General features: G+C 40.7%; 1 protein-coding gene and 1 pseudogene across 1 annotated transcript; one reads left to right on the top strand and one right to left on the bottom strand.

The window, feature by feature from the left end:
- Window positions 1–9,446: 9,446 nt before the first annotated feature.
- On the bottom strand, window positions 9,447–17,411 carry LOC131979397 (dual specificity protein phosphatase 19-like). The gene is made up of 5 exons (XM_059343363.1): window positions 17,273–17,411; window positions 14,836–15,097; window positions 13,750–13,796; window positions 13,364–13,516; window positions 9,447–10,073 (listed from the first exon to the last, which is right to left on the bottom strand). Exons 2-5 carry the CDS (start codon window positions 15,056–15,058, stop codon window positions 9,867–9,869), a joined length of 630 nt encoding a protein of 209 aa, XP_059199346.1. The 5' UTR covers window positions 15,059–15,097; window positions 17,273–17,411; the 3' UTR covers window positions 9,447–9,866.
- Window positions 17,412–19,419: 2,008 nt separating this feature from the next.
- LOC131978692 (secreted frizzled-related protein 3-like) lies at window positions 19,420–22,888 on the top strand (annotated as a pseudogene).
- Window positions 22,889–23,457: the final 569 nt, after the last annotated feature.

Raw genomic sequence — 23,457 nt, 5'->3', positions numbered from 1 at the left:
ATTGGGCTTTATAAATAAAATTGAACTGACTTACTTCCCCTGCACCACCTCACCCACTGCAGCTGGAGCCTGCAGGCAGCCCCATACACACACACACACACACACACACACACACACACACACACACACACACACACACTGTTTCATCTGCTGCTGCATCTCCCAAACACTAACTCTGCACGTCTCACTAATGTGTTTCCACCATCTGTACATGTTGGAGGTTTCTAAGATTTTGACAATATGGATTTTTTTGCCTTGCATTTTTTTTCTTTGTTTCATCATCAAGGATCATGAATAAAATTAGGCTATTATTGATGTGTGATTCATGCATGAGGGTGGTTCATCATTAATTCAATAAAAAAAGATTACAGCATGCATGCTACTCTCAGCAAGTTACACTTCACAAGAGCTCAAAGTTCACTTCATACAGAATAACATGAACTACTTCCTGTCCAGAGTTCACAGTTTAGACTTTTGAACTTCAGTTAAAAAAACGTTCACTGGACGAGCTGTTGGATGACTTGTTTTTCAGAGCCGGCTCACCGATCCACTGCAGAATCTTATTAACAACAGAACAGCCAGCTGACTGTCTGACTGACTGTCTGTCTGTCTGTCTGTCTGTCTGTCTGTCTGTCTGTCTGACTGCCTGTCTGTCTGCCTGCCTGCCTGCCTGCCTGTCTGTCTGTCTGTCTGACTGACTGTCTGTCTGTCTGTCTGTCTGTCTGTCTGTCTGTCTGTCTGACTGCCTGTCTGTCTGTCTGCCTGCCTGCCTGCCTGCCTGCCTGTCTGTCTGTCTGACTGACTGTCTGTCTGTCTGTCTGTCTGTCTGTCTGTCTGACTGACTGACTGTCTGTCTGTCTGTCTGTCTGTCTGACTGACTGTCTGTCTGTCTGACTGACTGCCTGCCTGCCTGCCTGTCTGTCTGACTGACTGACTGTCTGTCTGTCTGTCTGTCTGTCTGTCTGTCTGACTGACTGACTGTCTGTCTGTCTGTCTGTCTGTCTGACTGACTGTCTGTCTGTCTGACTGACTGACTGTCTGTCTGTCTGTCTGTCTGTCTGTCTGTCTGACTGACTGCCTGCCTGCCTGCCTGCCTGTCTGTCTGTCTGACTGACTGTCTGTCTGTCTGTCTGTCTGTCTGTCTGTCTGTCTGTCTGACTGACTGACTGTCTGTCTGTCTGTCTGTCTGTCTGTCTGTCTGTCTGACTTTCTGTCTGTCTGTCTGTCTGTCTGTCTGTCTGACTTTCTGTCTGTCTGTCTGTCTGTCTGTCTGTCTGTCTGTCTGTCTGTCTGTCTGTCTGTCTGACTGTCTGTCTGTCTGTCTGACTGTCTGTCTGTCTGTCTGACTGTCTGTCTGTCTGTCTGTCTGTCTCCTGCTGTCCAACCTGACAGGAAACAACAACAACACCCCCTGAACTCAGACACACACACAGGTAAGCTGAGTGACTGACAGCTGTCACTCACAGCTTCTCAATAAACTGGTGATGTGTTCACTGACAGCAGGAAACCTCAGTACTAGAGTGTGTCCTGTGAGGAGCTCCTGGATCCTGAAGTCACTTCTGTGGCTGGAGAAGCTGTCTCCCTGTGATGAACACTGATAGGCAGATGGCTCATCAGATAACATGCCAGGTATTTTCTGCCCTTTTTCCAAACGGTTTCCATCGACAGCTTCACAGACGCTCAGAGAAACAAACCATCTGCTGCTTCAGGTTCCTGACATGAAGCAGAGCAGCTGCAGGCTGCAGCCATGGAGAGAGTCTCAGAGCAGCGCTGGTCTAGTTCACCACTGGGAACAAGGAACTGATTGTTTTAAAGCCAGCTGTAAGACATCATGTTTCATGAAGGATTGACCTTCACATCATCAATCATAAGTCACCAGAGAACAACAGCTTTAGGCTCCACATTCTGTTCTGCTGCTGCAGTTATTGTTCAGTTTATAACTCTCATACTTTCTATTTTTATGTGACGCTGAGTGATCTTTTCACTTTCATTTTCACACTGTCCTCCTGGCCGAGCTTTCCTTTTTTATTCTTTACTTTAAGTTCTCTTCTATAGATATCAGTCAGAGAAGCTTCCACAACACAGTGCAACTTGTTCTCTCTGCATATGAAAAGTGTTTTTACCAGATATTAGTGTTTTTCCCTGCTCGCTGGTTGTTGGCTCCACAGACCCGCCTCCTGATGCTGCACCTGCTCCTGATCAGATGCTGCACCTGGCTCACCGCTCTGACCGAGTCTGCTGCAGGAGGAAGGGAAACTATTAACATTTGAGACTGGAAATTACTTTTACTGCAACGAGTGTAACTATAGAGCTGTTTCACAAAGTAAATCTTTAAAGTGAGTCAGTCACGTTGATGCTGCTGTTCTTTAAGGATGAGGAGAACTCCAGCAAAGAGACTGGTGGAGGGAAACAGTCAGATTAAAGTCACTGGATGACTTTACTCTTTTATTATTACTCTATTTTCTCTGTGACCACAACCTTCCTTCTGTTTACGCTCCACCTGCTCTTCACATGAAACTGACCCTCAAAACTGCACGAGACGCTCCAACCAAAAGCTAAAAAACAGTGAAATTAAAGGATCCCCAGCAGCAACTGGAACACTCTGTACTGTAAATCAAACCATGACGGAAGTATTTCATCAGAGTTCACTAAGACTTCAATTCAAATTAACACTTTTTGTGCAGCTAAGATAATTAACCCTAATCTTTGTTTTCACTTTTTATTTTTACTTCACTGATTTTTTTTTTATACATCTAGAAAACAAAACTCACTGGTGTCCTCTGGCTGAAATGTCCATTTGGTCATTATTATTATTATTATTATTACAGTTTTCTGTGTTAGCTTACACAATGACACAACACTTAAATAATATGTAATAATAATAATAATATAATATATATAAATATCTCACCCATATGTCATAATTCAATCAAAACCTAACAATCCTTTTCTAAAATGGCAATGTAACAATAAAACACACATCCAAAACATGAAAAACTCAGCAGCAGCAACATGTTGATGTATTCATATGTAACAGTGCTTTACCTTGTTTCTTTTCTTATAGAAATATAAACTTGTTCCACCACTATTTATCTACTCATATTTGAAAACAAAAATAAAAAGACTTAAAAATAAATATTCATCTCTTTCTACCCTTGCCATGCAGTTTTTACCCTAACTCAGACTGGGTGGAGTTTAGTTAGTGTCTCAGTGTTTCATGTGTGATGTGACTGTTGCTGCTGATTTCAGGTGTGTTCAGGTGTGTTCAGGTGTGTTCAGGTGTGTTCAGGTGTGTTCAGGTGTGTTCAGGTGTGTTTTCATGTTTAGAGAAGTGTGTTCCTGGTGATTCTACCAGATTTCATCTTGTCTAATGTACGAGACAGTGTGTTGTTCTTTAAGCCTTTAAGAGATCAGAAATATGTTTTTACTGTTGGTGCCTTTGTTTAAGACGTAGAAGAAACAAAAGTTAAGGTGAAGCATCAACGTTTAGTGTTTTAGCAATTAGCACAAACTGATAAATAAAATGATGCAGAAGACAAAGAGAATGAAAAGAAAAATGAAAGAGAAAGAAAATACAGAATATAAAGGCAGTGTGGGAGGAAGTCAACAGCAGAGGAGGAATGCTTAATGAACGAGATTAACTGTGTGTGTGTGTGTGTGTGTGTGTGTGTGTGTGTGTGTGTGTGTGTGTGTGTGTCTCCCTCTGCTGGTCAGCGAACCCATAGACAGTCTATGAAACTTGGCTCTATCTCTTTATCTGTGTTTATCTGTATATTTCAGGTTCAGAGGATGATTCTGGTGAACTGGTTCATTTAAAAACCTGAATGGAAAAAATCCAGAAGGACACCAGAAGAAGAGAAGAAAGAAAACAACAAGCCAGAGGAGAGATCAGATGAAAGACCTGAGAGAGAAGGAAGAATGAGAGAAAAGAATAAATTAAAGTTTGTGAGTTGTTCAGTTATGATAATGTTGTCTTGTGTCATTTTCTAATTTCTTTTCTTTTCTTTTATGAATGTCTACATTCATACAAGGTGGTTTTGTGAGTTGTATTTTTATTATTATTATATGTTATTGTAATATTTGATCATATGTTTTGTTTTTTGTTTTATGGATATGCATGATGAGATAATGCATTGTGTTATATTTTTTATGTTTTTACCACATGTCTTATGGCAAGTATCAAAAAAGTTGATAAAAGGTCCTATAATTGCTTTTCTTTGTGTTTCTCCTCCTGATGTTCTGAGCTCTATAAAGCTCTATAAAGCTCTATAGAGCTCTATAAAGCTCTATAGAGCTCTATAAAGCTCTATAGAGCTCTATAAAGCTCTATAAAGCTCTATAAAGCTCTATAGAGCTCTATAAAGCTCTATAAAGCTCTATAGAGCTCTATAAAGCTCATAACGGGGACCTGAAAGACGTTTCTCCTCTTTAGCTTCTTCGGCTGTAAACAAACAGAACCTGTGATTGGTCAGCCGGCTAATTAACTGTTAATTGGTTCTTCATAATCAGCAGCAACACTAAAGAGACAATTACACTCCACCTCATGGGCAGCTGGAGGAGTGTGTGTGTGTGTGTGTGTGTGTGTGTGTGGGTGCGTGCGTGTGTGTGTGTGTGTGTGTGTGTGTGTGTGTGTGCGTGCGTGCGTGCGTGCGTGTGTGTGTGTGTGTGTGTGTGTGTGTGTGTTGTCATTAATGTATTCAAGTCTTTGTTTGTCAAAAGCTTTTGAGGCAACAAGTAGAACAACATGGGCAGAGCTGAGAGATGTGTTTTTATTTTTTATCTTCATCTGACAGAAGCAATAAAACACTATATATTTTAAATTGTTTTTAATTGTATTGACTACATGTTTAAGATCCACATAGTGTATGTTGCTAGACGTTTAGAATAAATCTGATTTGAATAATGATTTGTGCCTCATGCGTTATGCTAATATCCACAAAAAAAGTGAACTAGTTAAAAATGATCTTACTTCTTCTCCTTTAACATGTTTTCCACTGAAACAGAATCCTGCAGCTACAGGTACTCACCTCACAGTAAAGGTGAGCACGTTGCTGCCTGAGCAGATAAATGTGAGAACTTTATAAATCATTCTGCACAGTGAAACATCCCAATGAAACAATACATCATACACATGTTGACTGCATGTGGACTTTATTAATCTGAGCTTCTTATAAACATTTAAAATAGTTTTATTTTCAGATCTGATAGCACAACAATTGATACGTGTCTGAACTTTGATCTATTTAATTTCACTTTTATTTTAACCAGGACATCTTTTGAGATTGCCTACATTGTTTCTATTTATTTCTTAGAATATTTGTCTGAAATCTCATATCCACATCTATCTCATGGCTAGAATCAGACTGATGAGGCTTTAGGAGACTTCCAGCCTTAGTTAACCAGTAAGAGGACTAGGATAGACAGAGTGGGTCTGACCTGTCGCTGCCTGAACAATCCCCTCCTGACACGGCGCCACCACCACCATCTTCCTGTCCAGAGCGGAGCAGGAGGAGCCCATCGTCAGCAGGAGGCTCAGGAGGAGAAAGGAGCCTCCTCACTAGCAGGAGAGAGCTGCTGGGTGTTGGTGCATGATGGAAAGACATCTTCTCCCTGATTCAACACATGGTGCTGAGCTGCTGCTCTGCCTCCTCAGACTCACTAGTGTCAAGAGTCTCTACAGCAGAGAGGAGGGTCAATGTGTGTGTGTGTGTGTGTGTGTGTGTGTGTGTGTGTGTTGTAGCAACAGGATTTACAGACAATGAATAAATTAATTGATGAATGAATGAATACAGCAGGGCAGAGGTAAACAGAACAGACTCACCTCTCCATCCAGCAGCTACCAACAACATCTCTAACTTATAAGCTCTAGCTAGCTAGCTAATTAGCCATGTTAGCTCAAAATGCGGTCTGTTGTTTCGTTTTGAAAATCCCAGCTGGTTTGTTCTAAAACTAGAAAGGATCTTAAACTTCCCCTGGAACGGTTTGGAGGGGCCGTTTGATTCTGTGTATGTTCAGGTTTCTTGTAGAACAGGAAGCTATGGAGGCACTTGTTGCAGATATTCATAGTTTTTTACAGTAGCTAAAACAAATCAGAGCAGGAGGAGTCCTTCCATTTCTAATAGTTTACCAGGAAACTCTAAAATATCATAAGGATGCCTTAAAAAGACTTTTTTAGTCATTGCTGGGCCAGATATTGGTCTATCTGACATGCTTTAACTTCAGTGGATCATCTGGGTCCTGCTGGCTCCAGCCTGGTGTGGGTCCTTACCAGTCTGATGGCTAGAAGACCTCTAGAAGATCCTGATCAGAACCAGATCAACTCAGCTGGCTCCTCTAGACTCTACTACTACTACTACTACTACTACTACTCTAGACTCTAGTACTACTACTACTACTACTCTAGACTCTAGTACTACTACTACTACTACTACTACTACTCTAGACTCTACTACTACTACTACTACTACTACTCTAGACTCTACTACTACTACTACTACTACTACTCTAGACTCTTCTACTACTACTACTACTACTACTACTACTACTCTAGACTCTACTACTACTACTACTACTACTACTACTACTACTACTCTAGACTCTAGTACTACTACTACTACTACTACTACTACTACTACTCTAGACTCTAGTACTACTACTACTACTACTCTAGACTCTAGACTCTAGTACTACTACTACTACTCTAGACTCTAGACTCTAGTACTACTACTACTACTACTACTCTAGACTCTAGTACTACTACTACTACTACTACTCTAGAGTCTAGTACTACTACTACTACTACTACTACTACTACTACTACTACTACTCTAGACTCTTCTACTACTACTACTACTACTACTACTCTAGACTCTACTACTACTACTACTACTACTACTCTAGACTCTTCTACTACTACTACTACTACTACTACTACTACTCTAGACTCTACTACTACTACTACTACTACTACTACTACTACTACTACTACTCTAGACTCTACTACTACTACTACTACTACTACTACTACTACTCTAGACTCTACTACTACTACTACCACTACTACTACTACTACTACTACTACTCTAGACTCTACTACTACTACTACTACTACTACTACTACTACTCTAGACTCTTCTACTACTACTACTACTACTACTACTACTCTAGACTCTACTACTACTACTACTACTACTACTACTACTACTACTACTCTAGACTCTAGTACTACTACTACTACTACTACTACTACTACTACTACTCTAGACTCTAGTACTACTACTACTACTACTACTACTACTACTACTACTACTACTCTAGACTCTACTACTACTACTACTACTACTACTACTACTCTAGACTCTACTACTACTACTACCACTACTACTACTACTACTACTACTACTACTACTACTACTCTAGACTCTACTACTACTACTACTACTACTACTACTACTACTCTAGACTCTTCTACTACTACTACTACTACTACTACTACTACTCTAGACTCTACTACTACTACTACTACTACTACTACTACTACTACTCTAGACTCTAGTACTACTACTACTACTACTACTACTACTCCTCTAGACTCTAGTACTACTACTACTACTACTCCTCTAGACTCTAGTACTACTACTACTACTACTACTACTACTACTACTACTACTCTAGACTCTAGTACTACTACTACTACTACTACTACTACTACTCTAGACTCTACTACTACTACTACCACTACTACTACTACTACTACTACTACTACTACTACTACTCTAGACTCTACTACTACTACTACTACTACTACTACTACTACTCTAGACTCTTCTACTACTACTACTACTACTACTACTACTCTAGACTCTACTACTACTACTACTACTACTACTACTACTACTACTCTAGACTCTAGTACTACTACTACTACTACTACTACTACTCCTCTAGACTCTAGTACTACTACTACTACTACTCCTCTAGACTCTAGTACTACTACTACTACTACTACTACTACTACTACTACTACTCTAGACTCTAGTACTACTACTACTACTACTACTACTCTAGACTCTAGTACTACTACTACTACTACTACTACTACTCCTCTAGACTCTAGTACTACTACTACTACTACTACTCTAGACTCTAGTACTACTACTACTACTACTACTACTACTCCTCTAGACTCTAGTACTACTACTACTACTACTACTACTCTAGACTCTAGTACTACTACTACTACTACTACTACTCTAGACTCTAGTACTACTACTACTACTACTACTACTACTACTACTATTCTAGACTCTAGTACTACTACTACTACTACTACTACTACTACTACTACTCTAGACTCTAGTACTACTACTACTACTACTACTACTACTACTACTACTCTAGACTCTAGTACTACTACTACTACTACTACTACTACTCTAGACTCTAGTACTACTACTACTACTACTACTACTACTACTCCAGCAGCAGCAGCAGCTCTACTCTGAGTCCCTCTGGATGTCTCAGCTCCGTCTCTGACCCAGACGCCCTACGCAGGACTCTTATTTTGGCCACTTGTTCTTTTTAACCAGCAGAGCTGATAACATGGCTGAGGGTTGGAACACGGCTGGACTGGTAGATTATAGATGGACTCCTTCACCAACAGTGGGTTCAACACCCACATCACCAAACATCTGCCCATCTCATGCTCTGTTCCATCCTCCCTCCCAAACAGCATCTCTACATACTGGACTCCTTCAGCTGGGTTCAACTCCCTCCTGACCCAGAGCACCATGGGCTCTAACTCATCTGGACCCTTCACACTCTCAGCCTGCTGAAGGTCGTGTGTTTCTGAAGCCGGCTGAACAGGAAACAGACGCTGGACGGGTTCCTCCCCTCGGCTGCAGCTGGTCATCCTGATACAGAGTCAAGTGACGAGACTTAACCTCTGCAGAGGCCACGCTGGTGAAAACTTTAATGGAAACGTGTTTGACTTTGTATACGGACACAGCTCTCTCTGGTCACCGTTCTAACTATGGAGTCTGCAGCTCTGCATTTTTATTTATGAGTGTCACCAAACTGAACTGAAGTCTCAGGGAGTCTGCTGTCTGAGATAGAGCTCAGGCTCTGGGCCTGAACTCACAGCCTGTGGTGGCTGCGTATGTTGTTTCTTACTTACAACAAATCCCATGAAAAGATTCAGACTAACAATGTGTTAATCCCTCTCCATGCTCTCTGACTTCTCTGCCTGAAGCCCACTGGTTCCAGCTGAAGACTCACATCTTTATAAAGTGGCTCACAGATATATATGGTTTAGCTTCTTTTAAAGGCTCACACATTTCCTTAAACAGCTTGTTAGTGTAGTTTCAAGCAAACATTTATGCTTCTGTCATTAAAGATTTTATTCATTTTTACATTTAGAAATAAAACATTGTGGAGTTTGTGGCTGCAAAACAGTGAGGATGGCTCAAAATCTAATTTAACAAAACACAGAGATGACTATGAATGCAATTACACCAAAACACTTTATCAATAATAACATGCAAAAAAGGAAAATCATATATTTTTTTCTTAAAACCTAAACGAATAAAACCATATCTAATAGATACTACTAGATAGAAGAGAACAACTCTTGGAAGAACTGATTTCCAGCATGTGGTGTCTTGTGTCATGAGTTAAGTGGTGTGCTGTATTTTATATTAATCTTACATTATTATGTCATCTCGGGTCATTAAACCAGAGCAGAAAAGAAGATCCTGCACTGCAATAAACCCCAAATTACCTTCAGATCTTGGAATGAGGTGAAATAAATCTCAGTAAAATTCAAACTCATTTGTTCTTAAACCGCCTGAGCATTTTCTTTTCCTCTTTTAGTGTTTGGATCCGTTCATCATCTTTGTTTTGTAGCTCCTCAGTTGTTCCAGGAAGCCGGGGTTGGGCGAGGAGGCGGGCCGAGCCGATTGGACCAATGAGAGGGCGGCGTCGAAGGACTGGTCGTCACATGACATGAGGTAGCCGACGACCACGGCTGGAGCCCGGGACACGCCGGCGTTACAGTGCACCAGCACCACACCTTTCTGACGGAGACACAGAGTAAAGCTGCATTTACTGACTGCAGCCACTAGGGGGCAGAAGAGATGGAAACACAAGAGAAGGTCCCTATAAACACAACAACACGGGCCCAATGGAGTTGGTCTGTGATGAATTAAAGTAATGGCAACAATAATAGCACTGACAATATAATGATGTCTGTAACTAATGCCAGCAGTCATGTTGGAGGTGAATATAATAGAATCAGATATAAAATAATAGAAGGAATCAGATTCATGATAATAGTAATAGTAGCACTGAATACAATAATATCAGCAGGAGGCTCTGTAGTGATAGTAGTATGATAAACTGTCAGAGGGAGTTTTACGCTGCATGTTTAACATCTCAGCTCTATTATAATGCTACTGTGACTGTGTGTGGCTGTGATCTTTGTTAATTGTTTTTGCAGTCAGGCTAATTTGCATAGAGATAGACTAATTTTGCACCAAACATGTGCATTTAACTAACTTCATCACAGTACTGTCAGAGCAAATAGCACACACATTTGCTTGGCTGCACGGATGGGAATTGAGAATTAAACCTTTTTTTCGTCCTTATTTCTGCAGGTTTAGTGAACGTAAAAGTAGCCAAATCCATCTGTAAGTTCATGAAACTACTCACTCTGTGTTACACTTTACTGTGTATAGAAATGTGTTTGTTCAGGTTGCAGGATTTGTTTTTAAAGTGACTCTGTGACCAGCAGAGGTCACTACAGACCATCAGGGAGAGATTCACACCACAACACACTCCATCACTGATGTGCTGTTCAGTTAATGGACAGCTTGTTTGTTTGTGTCCATTAGTTTCTCCATTACAGCCTTTGTTTTCCTTCTGGTCCAAGGTTTACACCAGCTGAGTTATCAGGCTGAACCTGGTGAACAGCACGGACATGTCTCCTGCAGCCAGAACCAGACAGGGAAAAACTAGAACTCAACTCTAAATGCAGATTCAAATTGGACTAATTTGTACTTTTTACTAACAAATTAAATTTGCCCCAAAACTTTGTGTATTTTGATTAAAATGTGTGCACAAACTTGAGCATTGAGTTTTTAAAAAACAGCTTGGATAAGCTGTGTTTCTGTCAAACTGTCATGCAAATTTTAAGCAAAAAAGAAATGCAGATTAAAGTTAATTTCCATCAACTGATGCGCATAAACTACAGCACATTTGTTCAGAAGTTGCTGCTATAGGCTGAGGATGGCTGTAACAGTAGAAGAATTAGAAGAAGATGTTTCAAACTGGAATCAAATACATTTCATTTGTTCAACCATGTAGACAAGTATTAGTTTGTTTCATGCTGTCAAGACAAATGTATGAACAGCTGATCAGTCTTAAGAGCAAAATGTAGCAAAACTTATTTTACCAAGGCGTTTCCATATCCCATTCAGACATCATCTCTTTTTTTTTTTTTTTGACAAAGTCAAAGACTAAAAATGTTTTTTGGCACAATTGAGGAGCTTTGAAAATGCAATGTGCATACAATGATGTCAATGGAAACATGGCTAATGTGTTAAAATAAAAATAAAATACATAAAAACAAGGGTTAAAAATTGTAACAAACAGGTTAAAAATGTTCTACTCAGAATTGGTGAGGTACTGGCCAAATATGCTGAGTAAAGGAAAGTAGACTAAAACAAAACAAACTTTGGTCGTTCACCTTTCCTGAATTATGGGACTTATTAAGGACCCAAAATTCATAAAAAATGCCCACAAATATTTGCAATGTGTGAGTCGAAATGTTTACTGAAGGCAAATATGAATATTCAAGCAAAATGTGTCAGAAAACCGTCATAAATCGTGTCATTATGAAGGAAAACTCTTCATTTGTACTGCAGTCATGAACTGGTCACATGAAGCTGTCGTTGTCATGCCAACGTCAGTATGTGAGGGCCATTACAGCCAGATGGCCTGCTGGGTAATCGGACCCTGCATTTCAAAGTAAAAGCATCAGTTTGATTATCAGGGCTGGAATTACCACATACACACAGAGAAACATATCATAATGAACACACACACTTCCTGTAATCATACACCCCTAATGACTGCCTAATGACTCGCTGTGTGTGTGTGTGTGTGTGTGTGTGTGTGTGTGTGTGTGTGTGTGTGTGTGTGGTGTCATGTTAAGGTGAGCCTCGGGGTTCGCTGCTAAAAGCTTGTATGACACTGAGATCTGATCTGTGTGCAGTTTAATAAAACATGAACAAAACTAAACATGAATAATTGAGAGCAGGAGAGAGGAGATGTCCAAACATGTGTCACATGTCAGCCCTCATTTTAAGACCCTTACATCTGTCTCCTTCTCCCCATAATCCTCTGGTTTATGGATTGTTTCCTGTTCTTGGACTTGATCTGGTCATCTGGGTTCACCTCACTTATTCTATAACTTTCCAGGATCTTTAAAAGTCCTGTTTCCTTCTCTGTTGTTAAAGCCGGTCAGTATTTGATCATGAAGGTGAAGTGTGACTAAGATCAGCTTGGTATCAGTTTAAGGAGCAGAAGCAGCTGGAGAGAGACATCTCTCTGTGAAGAGGATTCACCTCCTGCTGTTCATTCCATGTTACAGGTAGATCTGAACAGGCTTGGACTGTAAAACAGGCCTGGACTGATGATGATGATGGGATCATACCCAGTTATTAAGTCTGTTTTGATAAGTTTTTGGGTTTTTTTAAAGGGATGTTGTATTTTCGTAGGCCTAGTTGGAATTTAGCAATGTTCTGGTTCCTTAAATAGAATTATTATTATTATTATTATTATTATTATTATTGCAGAAAATAAACTATGTGGCAAACAAAAGTTTAGTCAAAAGATCACTTTACTTTTAGCTGATAATGACGTTTAATGTCTGCAACAACCTTTTTAATCTCATTTAGCCATTTGTTAGCATACATCTTTTTTAAGACATGTAAGCTTAAAAATTCAGAAGTGGAGTATTAACTGACAATAAGTGTTACCACAGATTCATTTTAGCCATCAAACAAACAGAAAAACTTTCTAAAAGAACACAATGACTTGGAGACGACTGACGAGGGAAACTCTTTAAGCTTCTCAAATGTGAGGATTTGTTGTTTTTGGAGTCAGGCTTTAATGCAAGATGTGCAGAAAAAAAGATGTGCGAGCCTGAAAAGTTGATCAGGACAAAATGTATGAAGTGAAAACTGCTCTAAGCCTGAATCAGGTGGTGCCCAGTGGACAGCCAGGTGATGAATGAATGAATGAATGAATGAATGAATAATAGATGGAGTGATATAATGGTGCAGCAGTGAACGTGATGCATTACCTCGCTGTGAGCCTGCTGGATGAAGTCACAACAGTCCTGCAGGTGAAGCAGCACGTCAGCATCGGGATGATCCAGAATACTGACGGTCTTATAGATGAACAGGTCCGGGAACACGTTCTCCACCCCGAAGGCCACGTTCAGGATGTGGGACACCTGGAGGGAAGGACACTTTATAACATTCATACATTCATACATGCCTGCACACATCTGCACGCTGGGTTTATCTACCTTATTCTTTTAACCTCTATTGTGTTTTATTTGTTTGGCTGCTTCAGTCTAGATTTAAAGTCAAACTAACAACGTTTATCAACTGTTGCATGTTGAAGCGTGTAAATAAACTCATAAATTAAACATTCAGACTTCTGGTGCTCTGCACAAACACTCACCTTGTGTTTTCTCAGAGTGCCAAAGTCATGAGCAGCATCTTGGGAACCTACACACAAACACACACACACACACACACGCACACACGCACACACACACACACACACACACACACACACACACACACACACACACAGTGAGTGAGTTGAGGGTTGGTGTTGACGCTGTCCAGGGTGCTGAACCTTAATGTTCACCTGTGAAGGAATTCCCTGCACAGCGTCTGCAGGTCACAGGGTCACTCTGTTCACCTGATGGTCACCTGGCCCCCCCCCCCCCCCCCCCCCTCCCCATACCTGGCTCAGGTTACCCTCTGAGCCAGGTACCAGTGCTGGGATGGAGGACAGAGCGGATACCTCCACTGACTGGAGCAGCTGCTTCCTCTATCAAAGACAAATCTGAGCTGTAGCTGGAAGAAGACAAGCTGCCATCACTGCAAGGCTACATAATAAAATATAGTCATCAAATGCCATCAAAATAAAGGTTATAGTCTACAGAACAAAGAACTTCATGTCTTTTCTGTCCTGTTTTATGTTCCACAGAATTAACTTTACTGAATACCTCATATCATTAAATCTGATTGTGTTCTGAGCCTCATGTTGATATTGGAGTTAGAGACCGAGCAGCATGACAGGTCACCAGCATATTTATTGAGAGCTTGGTGCTCTCTATAATTTTATTTTTACAGTATCGTTGTACATTTTTAATAAATGCTTCTCTGCAAGAAATGTTGATTATTTAAAGCATAAGGATAGCACAAGCCTGTCACAGAGACTGTGACCTCATTTGTGTTATGCTTCATTTCAACAACGTCACCACCAGCAGATACGTCCATTTATTAAACTTTTATATCTCTCCTTTATGACACCTAACCATGTCCTTTTGTTCCTAACCTTAGGGAAGTTTTACTGCCTAAACCTAACCAACATGCAACGTTTCACCATTTAACAAGACACAGGTGCACACAGTGGAACAGAAGTAAAGGAGTTTGTTGGTCCATCTGACCAGCCAACCCTGCTCCTTTAGACTCAGTCAGCTGTAACTGTGTCTCTGGCGGTCAGTGGTTCCAGTCCGTCACTGTCTTCACTCACCCAGCAGCAGGTGGGGCTTCACCATGCCGACCTGCAGGTCCCAGGATGTGTCCGGGACGTAGCCCAGGATCTTCTCTGGGGGGACGGGGTCTTCCACCACAGTGATGGTAGAGCCCTTCCAGGTCTCGATGATGCGGCGGCCGCTCAGTGAGGTCACGCGGGTACACTGCTTCCTGAGCCGCGTCCGAGAGAAACTCTGGATCTCCTCCGTCAGGGACTGCATGACCCCACAAGGCTTCTGCTGCACTGGACCGGATCAAACCTGAGAGACAAAAGCAGAATGAGACGTCTGGATAATACAGCGGCTTGTAAAAGTCTTCACCCCCTTAGATGTTTCACCCTTTAGTTGCTTTTACACATGAAATCATGGTCAAAATAATTTGGAATAAAAACCCTCTTTAACATCAAAATGAAAACAGATTTTTACAAAATAGTATCAATTAATTAGAAATATATAAGATAAAATAAATGATTGCATCAGTATTAATCCCCTTTAAAGTGGCTGACCTAATTCAACAGAGTTCAGCTTCAGTTAAACCATCATTAAGGAATAGAAGCAGTATGGACCTTTAAATCTAGAGCTGGCTGTCCTCAATCTGAGGGACCGGACCAGAAGAAGACTGGAGAGGGAAGTCAACGAGACCCCTAGGACCAGTAGGACCAGTAGGACCAGTAGGACCAGTCTGCAGGAGTTAAAGCTTCAGTGGCTCAGACAGGAGAGACTGATACAACAACTGTTCTTCACCAGTCGGAGCTGAAAGAAGATCATGAAATCTGGGCTGGAATTCACCAACTGATGTGTGAGACTCCAGGGTTCTACGGTCTGATAGTCAATAACTGACCTTTGTGTCTATCAGACTAGACGTTATGTTTAACCAACACCAACCACTGCACATCACCACAAACACTCCATCTCCAGCATGAAGCATGGTGGAGGCAGCATCATGCTCTGGATGCTCCTCAGCAGCAGGTCCTGGAAGGCTGCAGGTCCTGGAAGGCTGCAGGACCTGGAAGGCTGCAGGTCCTGGAAGGCTGCAGGACCTGGAAGGCTGCAGGTCCTGGAAGGCAGCAGGTCCTGGAAGGCTGCAGGTCCTGGAAGGCTGCAGGACCTGGAAGGCTGCAGGACCTGGAAGGCTGCAGGTCCTGGAAGGCTGCAGGACCTGGAAGGCTGCAGGACCTGGAAGGCTGCAGGTCCTGGAAGGCTGCAGGTCCTGGAAGGCTGCAGGTCCTGGAAGGCTGCAGGACCTGGAAGGCTGCAGGACCTGGAAGGCTGCAGGTCCTGGAAGGCTGCAGGTCCTGGAAGGCTGCAGGACCTGGAAGGCTGCAGGACCTGGAAGGCTGCAGGTCCTGGAAGGCTGCAGGTCCTGGAAGGCTGCAGGACCTGGAAGGCTGCAGGACCTGGAAGGCTGCAGGTCCTGGAAGGCTGCAGGACCTGGAAGGCTGCAGGTCCTGGAAGGCTGCAGGACCAGTCTTCTCCTGGTCCGGTCACCCAGATTGAGGACAGCCAGCTCTAGATTTAAAGGTCCATACTGCTTCTATTCCTTAATGATGGTTTAACTCTGTGGGATGTCCAGTCAGCTGACATTTCTCTGTATCCATCTCCTGACTTCTGTTCCATGATCTGTTCTCTGAGTTACTAGGAGTGTTCTTTAGTCTTCATGTATCAGGACTAGTGATGGACCAGAGCCTGGACCACACATGTTTCTATACTATCATCACGTGACACACACCATCTGGACTCAGCTGATCTCCATTTACTAACTGAGACTCTGCTGCATCAACCAGCTGAACTCTGGTGAATTAGTTCAGTTACTTTAAAGGGGATGAATACTGATGCAATCATTTATTTTACCTCATATATTTCTAATTAATTGATACTATTTTGTAAAAAATCTGTTTTCACTGGGTTTTTTTTGCAAATTCTTTTTAAAAAGGCCAAATTATATTGACCATGATTTCATGTGTAAAAGCAACAAAAGGGTGAAACATCTAAAGGGGGATGGATACTTTTACAAGCCACGATATAGTTTTTCATTTTTATTATGAATAGGGATTGGTTATAAAACTTTCAATCAGACTTTCATGTTTTCTGGTTCTTGTTTGAATTTAATGTTCAAATTGTTTTGCAACTTTAATATTGTATTATTGTGCCAACCAGCCCTGTCAAGGGTCTGTTAGCACCATTACATAACATGATCAATCACCTCATTTAAAATTTAAAAAAAAAAAGTGCATTAACACATTTAGACACTTACCTGTTTTTGCTGCTCATTAAAATATTCTAACACAAAGGAGGCAACAAAGAAACAGAGAATAAAAAGTTTACCATCATACCGGTCTATGATTAGATGACCTGTCAGACATTCACTCATCTATAACTATTAGAGAAATATGTCTATTGATAAACTATGAATCATTTACTTCATGTGATAAAAACCTTTTCTTATCTTCAGCTTGGTCCGGCGCTGGTGAATCTGATAGCCCAGTTTAAACACCAGAAACCAGAGTCGAGTGGAGATCCAGTTCAGAAAAACACTTCTTCCCTCGTCATCATCTGAAACATCCAGTCTGGTCCAGGATCCTTCTGCTGACTCACCTGGTCCACCTGAGACCAGATCCACAACAATCCAGACTCACCAGCTGTAGTCGTCTTTCTGAGTCTTTCTGAAGAGGAGCGACTCTGCTGGAGGTCAGACTGAACTGCTGCTGTAACACGAAACCTGTCTGTCTGCCTGTCCTCCTGTCTGCCTGTCTGTCTGTCTGCCTGTCTGTCTGTCTGTCTGTCTGTCTGTCTGTCTGCCTGTCTGTCTGTCTGTCTGTCTGTCTGTCTGTCTGCCTGTCCTCCTGTCTGCCTGTCTGTCTGTCTGCCTGTCTGTCTGTCTGTCTGTCTGTCTGTCTGCCTGTCTGTCTGTCTGTCTGTCTGTCTGCCTGTCTGCCTGTCTGTCTGTCTGTCTGTCTGTCTGTCTGTCTGTCTGTCTGCCTGTCCTCCTGTCTGCCTGTCTGTCTGTCTGCCTGTCTGTCTGCCTGTCTGTCTGTCTGTCTGTCTGTCTGTCTGTCTGCCTGTCTGTCTGTCTGTCTCTCTGTCTGTCTGTCTGCCTGCCTGCCTGCCTGCCTGCCTGTCTGCCTGCCTGCCTGTCTGTCTGCCTGCCTGCCTGCCTGCCTGCCTGTCTGTCTGCCTGCCTGCCTGCCTGCCTGCCTGCCTGCCTGCCTGCCTGCCTGTCTGCCTGCCTGCCTGCCTGTCTGTCTGCCTGCCTGCCTGCCTGCCTGCCTGCCTGCCTGTCTGCCTGCCTGTCTGTCTGCCTGCCTGCCTGTCTGTCTGTCTGTCTGTCTGTCTGTCTGTCTGTCTGTCTGTCTGTCATAACTAATAGCACAGATCAAATCCAAAGACAAGGAAGTTAAAAAATATATGAAAAATAAACCACACAGCATGTTTTGTTGTCAGTTTCTGCACTTCATTGAAAAAGAAAAACTAAAAAATGTGCCAGATTAAACTACAAAGAATACATTTAACATATTTCCAGTATTGTGACTCTATAATGAATCATAAAACGAGCTAAAAAGGTCAAAATATGAACCATCATATTGATGGAGGATGTTGTTCCCTGTGTGTCCACCAGAGGGCCACACATCCCTGCTGTTATGACCTGCTGAAGACTGGAAACTGCTGCTGATAAAACTAGAACATCAACTCTGAAACATCTTACCTAATAAACTATGTATAGTTATAGTTGTCTCTGGTGTTTAGTTTTTAGGGGGAAACATGTAACATATAACATCAGTGTCAGCCTGAACACCATATAACAAAGTTATCAAATATCTCTCTGAAGTCAGTATTCCTGGTACTTTCACATTAACCAGTTTGGTTTAGTTCAGTGAAATTTAGCTACAATCAGCTGTTGAGTTCAGTTTGTTTGTGACAAGCACATTTCAGACACGAGTTAATACACACACTCTGTCTGATGCTGGTGTATCTGATTAAATATCACTGTGCATTGCAAGAAGATGTGTAATTTAAAAAGCTGAAATATTCACATAAACTCTGTGAAGAGTTAGCTGAGCGTGTCTAACTTTAAACAGGTAAAGTTTGTGTTTCATGCTGAGCTCTGAGCTGCGTGGCACAGAGCCATATTTAAATACCGCTAACTGTAAAAGGGGAATGAAATGTAAAGGCATGTGGACAACCTCAGTGACTGCCAAGATATTTTCATGATGCATACACGTCTGTCTTCAATAAATACATGTAGGCATTGGCAGAAACTGGAGCTCGGCTGAGGTCGGAGAGGAGCAGAGAGAGAAAGTGAGCTTTAACCAAAAAAAATGTCCTAATGAAAGAGCTGCACGCCAGAAACCAGGAAGCAGTTCAGGTCACAAGTTCAGAGTGTTTGTGTGACTCCATTGTGAAGCGGAGCAGCCAGACCTCGGCTCTAAAAACACAACCTCCAACCACGGCTCAACTCTGTCTGTGTGAAACGTACGGCAGGGTGGAAGTCAGTGAAAGTCCGGTTTGTGGTTAACCAGATGTCCCTGAATGCACCGTCCCTTCACTGATGTGAGGAAGGGGAGTCCTCTCAGTCAACCACAGCCATGGGAAACACCCAACCAGAGCTAGAGCACACAGAGTTTCCCCACATATGTCCAGAAAGGGAAAAGGAGAACATCTGTAGCTGAAGCATCATTATAGCTGATATTTCCAGGCAGGAAAAGTTCTGTAAAGCCCTCAAACTGTGTCAAAGATGTGAGGAACCTTGTGGTGACTCACCTGTCTGTTTGTTCTGCAGGTACTGGCTGCAGCGCCGATCTGCTCTTCTTCCTGTGTGCCATGTACGCTCCCATCTGCACCATCGACTTCCAGCACGAGCCCATCAAACCCTGCAAGGCGGTGTGTGAGCGGGCCATGTTGGGCTGTGAGCCGGTGATGAAGCGTTATAACCACAGCTGGCCGGTTATAACCACAGCTGGCCGGACAGCCTGGCCTGCAACGAGCTGCCGCTGTACGACCGCGGAGTCTGCATCTCACCTGAGGCCATCGTCAAGGCCGAGGGGCCAGGTAGCGCTCAGCATTTATCTTATTATCATCATTATCATCATTATCATCGTTATCATCGTTATCATCATTATCATCATTATCATCACTATCATCACTATCATCATTATCATCATTATCATCATTATCATCATTATCATCACTATCATCATTATCATCACTATCATCACTATCATCATTATCATCATTATCATCACTATCATCGTTATCATCGTTATCATCGTTATCATCGTTATCATCGTTATCATCATTATCATCACTATCATCATTATCATCACTATCATCACTATCATCATTATCATCGTTATCATCGTTATCATCGTTATCATCATTATCATCATTATCATCACTATCATCACTATCATCATTATCATCATTATCATCATTATCATCACTATCATCGTTATCATCGTTATCATCATTATCATCACTATCATCATTATCATCACTATCATCACTATCATCACTATCATCGTTATCATCGTTATCATCGTTATCATCGTTATCATCATTATCATCACTATCATCACTATCATCACTATCATCACTATCATCACTATCATCGTTATCATCGTTATCATCGTTATCATCATTATCATCACTATCATCATTATCATCACTATCATCACTATCATCATTATCATCATTATCATCATTATCATCGTTATCATCATTATCATCATTATCATCATTATCATCATTATCATCACTATCATCATTATCATCATTATCATCACTATCATCACTATCATCATTATCATCATTATCATCGTTATCATCATTATCATCACTATCATCATTATCATCACTATCATCATTATCATCACTATCATCACTATCATCACTATCATCGTTATCATCGTTATCATCGTTATCATCGTTATCATCATTATCATCATTATCATCACTATCATCATTATCATCACTATCATCATTATCATCATTACCATCATTATCATCATTATCATCATTATCATCATTATCATCATTATCATCACTATCATCATTATCATCATTATCATCATTACGGATATGAGTCTGTCTGGCAGGAAAGCTGAGGAAAACATGTTGACTGCTTTGTACAACGTCTAAGGTTTGTATCATAGCAAAAACAAAAAAACACAAAGAAACAGAAAGAAAAAGAAAATGTAACTTGCTCTATAAACTGCTCAAAATATGGAATTTGTATTGTGTTTCATCAACTTTTGGATCCTTAAAAGTTTCCCTGTCAGATGATAAAACTAGTTCCTGGAACTATAAAATGATAAAGATACACAGAAGATTAGAGATGAAGCTCATCACTAATACATTACAACCATTACTTTAATCACAAATAATGCATTTGTTTGATCATGTGAATTATTCACATTAAAGAGATTAACATGCTAAAAGAAACATGTTTTCTAAAAGAACAATGCATTTAATAATCTCAGGAATATGGCTGCACTTCTACTAACAAATAGGATTTTATAGCTGACGGAAAGTGAACAAACTAGTAGAAATAAAGACTTGTTGTTACCTTACCTGGATGGTTGGTGCAGTTTGTCCACCTGGATGAAGATAAAGGTTGGTGGTTCCCTGAAGGCAACACAAACACCTGGAGGCTCTCTTTGGTTTCAGTCGTCCTCTTTGTGGATTCAGATCTTTATTAACAATGATGGAAACATTCAGTATATAAAGAACAAGACATACAAAGAAAAATGTCAGTTACACTAACTGTAGAATTATAGGTAACGCTTTATAATAAGGTCCTTAATAAGCATTAATTAACAAGTAATAAGGCATTGTTCTCGCTTTAGATCCGGTAGTTGCAAAAAGCATAGTTAACTTATAGTTAACTTATAATAGATGAGCAATAAAGTATATTTAAATATCAATAAGCAAACAAAATAAGATGAATAAAGGCATGGCAAAGACATAATGGGTGGGTTATGGGTGTTTGTAATGCCATTATTAACACTTATATAAGCTTATAAACACACAATAATGTTAATAAGCATCTTGTAAGGACTTACAAGGGCCTTATTACTTGTTAATTAATGGTTATTACAAGGACCTTAATATAAAGCAGTACCAGATGATGGGCTGTCCAGTCTTATCAAGTATGAATTTTTCTATATCCCTCCACAATATAGATGACGATGGGCAAGTATATAAGTGTAAAGTTGTCTCTGGCTCATCTCCACAGAAAGTGCACATTTCACTTCTATCAGCAAACCTGGAAATGTATTTATTACATGTGTAAATATTATGCAACATGAACCTCTCTGGTCTTATTTAGGGACAGAATGTTCTTTGCCAGTTTATTCTGTTCAGTTTTGAATCCCAAAATAACTTTCCTCTGGGGGAAATCTTATTTTGCCTCTGTACATTTTTTTCGGATATGCTTGTTTGTGCATTTTTTTATCCATTATATCAATGCCACAATTTTTTAGAGAAGGTATATGTACAGTAACATTTTGATAATTTAAGTGACATTTTATGAACTCAATCAAACCAGTGGGGATTATGGCCTTTACAATAGAAACAAACTGGGAAAGCTATAAAGACCATCATCATCCAACAAGTCCGTCTCAGAGATGATGTCCCTCTCAATCCAGATCCAGATTTATATTTCCAAGAGAATAAAGCCTGATAATACTCTGAGAGTTTCACTGGCAATTTAGAAACTGTGAAGTTGCAGCTCATTAGAAATGGTCAGCCTCCTAATTATTTTAATATATAATGTGTGGAATAAAATCCCATAGTGACTCTGGTAGTTCCAAACATTTTTAAACTTTAACTTTAAAGGTAGAATTCAAGTGAAAACAATTAAAAACCTCCAAAGCTCCTCCTGCTCTCTCTAAACCAAGAACTCCTTTCTTCAGATGCTGCTGTCTGTTTGTCCAGACAAAATAGATAATCTTTATATAATAATTGGGCTTCATAAATGTCACACATCTGTCCCTTAAAGCTGAGGAAGGTTTAAAGCTCAGTGATGATCAGTTCTTGGAGGACGTGGCATGTTAAAGTCTCTTTGTAGAACCTGATAATGTAATAAAGTATGACATTAATGGGAGGTTATTACATTATCAGGTTCTACATCCCCTCCTAGGACAATAGTAGAATCTTTGTATTTTTCCTTTAACTTCAAAGATAATCAGAAAACGTGTCCTTTGCTTGAGATGTTTGGTCCATAAACATTACAAATAATAAACAATGAAGTGTCTAAACTGTCTAAACTAAAATGATCCAGCGGCCTTCATGTGAACCTGTCGACTCCAGAATATCACCATTAAATCTGTTTAGAAGTATTGCTGCTCCAGCTGAATCATTGGAGCCATGAGAAAAATATAATGCATATATATATATAATCAATTGAGCCCAAAAATCATGAAATCTGGGTTGAAAAACTAAACTATTTAATACAATAATGGCCACAAACAGGCTTAATAAAGCCTAAAAAATAAAGCTCAGAGATGATGAAACTTGATCAAAGATTCTAGATCACAGAGGCCATTTATTGTTAAAAAGCAGCAGGATTATGGAAAGTCTTCTCTTTTATCTCCATGAAGAAGAAAACACCAAATAAATCATCA

Source organism: Centropristis striata, chromosome 10, assembly GCF_030273125.1.
Source record: "Centropristis striata isolate RG_2023a ecotype Rhode Island chromosome 10, C.striata_1.0, whole genome shotgun sequence".
Taxonomy (NCBI): Eukaryota; Metazoa; Chordata; class Actinopteri; order Perciformes; family Serranidae; genus Centropristis; species Centropristis striata.
The sequence above is the reverse complement of the archived record's forward strand: the minus strand, read 5'-3'. Positions and strand labels throughout refer to the sequence as shown.

Bases quoted from the DNA above. Each gene is read 5' to 3' on its own strand.
- LOC131979397 (XM_059343363.1), bottom strand. From the start codon at position 15,058: ATGCAGTCCCTGACGGAGGAGATCCAGAGTTTCTCTCGGACGCGGCTC. The intron at 13,797-14,835 runs GTGAGTGAAGAC...GTTTGTGTGTAG, and splicing joins GAAGCCCCACCTGCTGCTGG to GTTCCCAAGATGCTGCTCAT. The intron at 10,074-13,363 runs GTAATGCATCAC...TGTCTCCGTCAG, and splicing joins TCCAGCAGGCTCACAGCGAG to AAAGGTGTGGTGCTGGTGCA.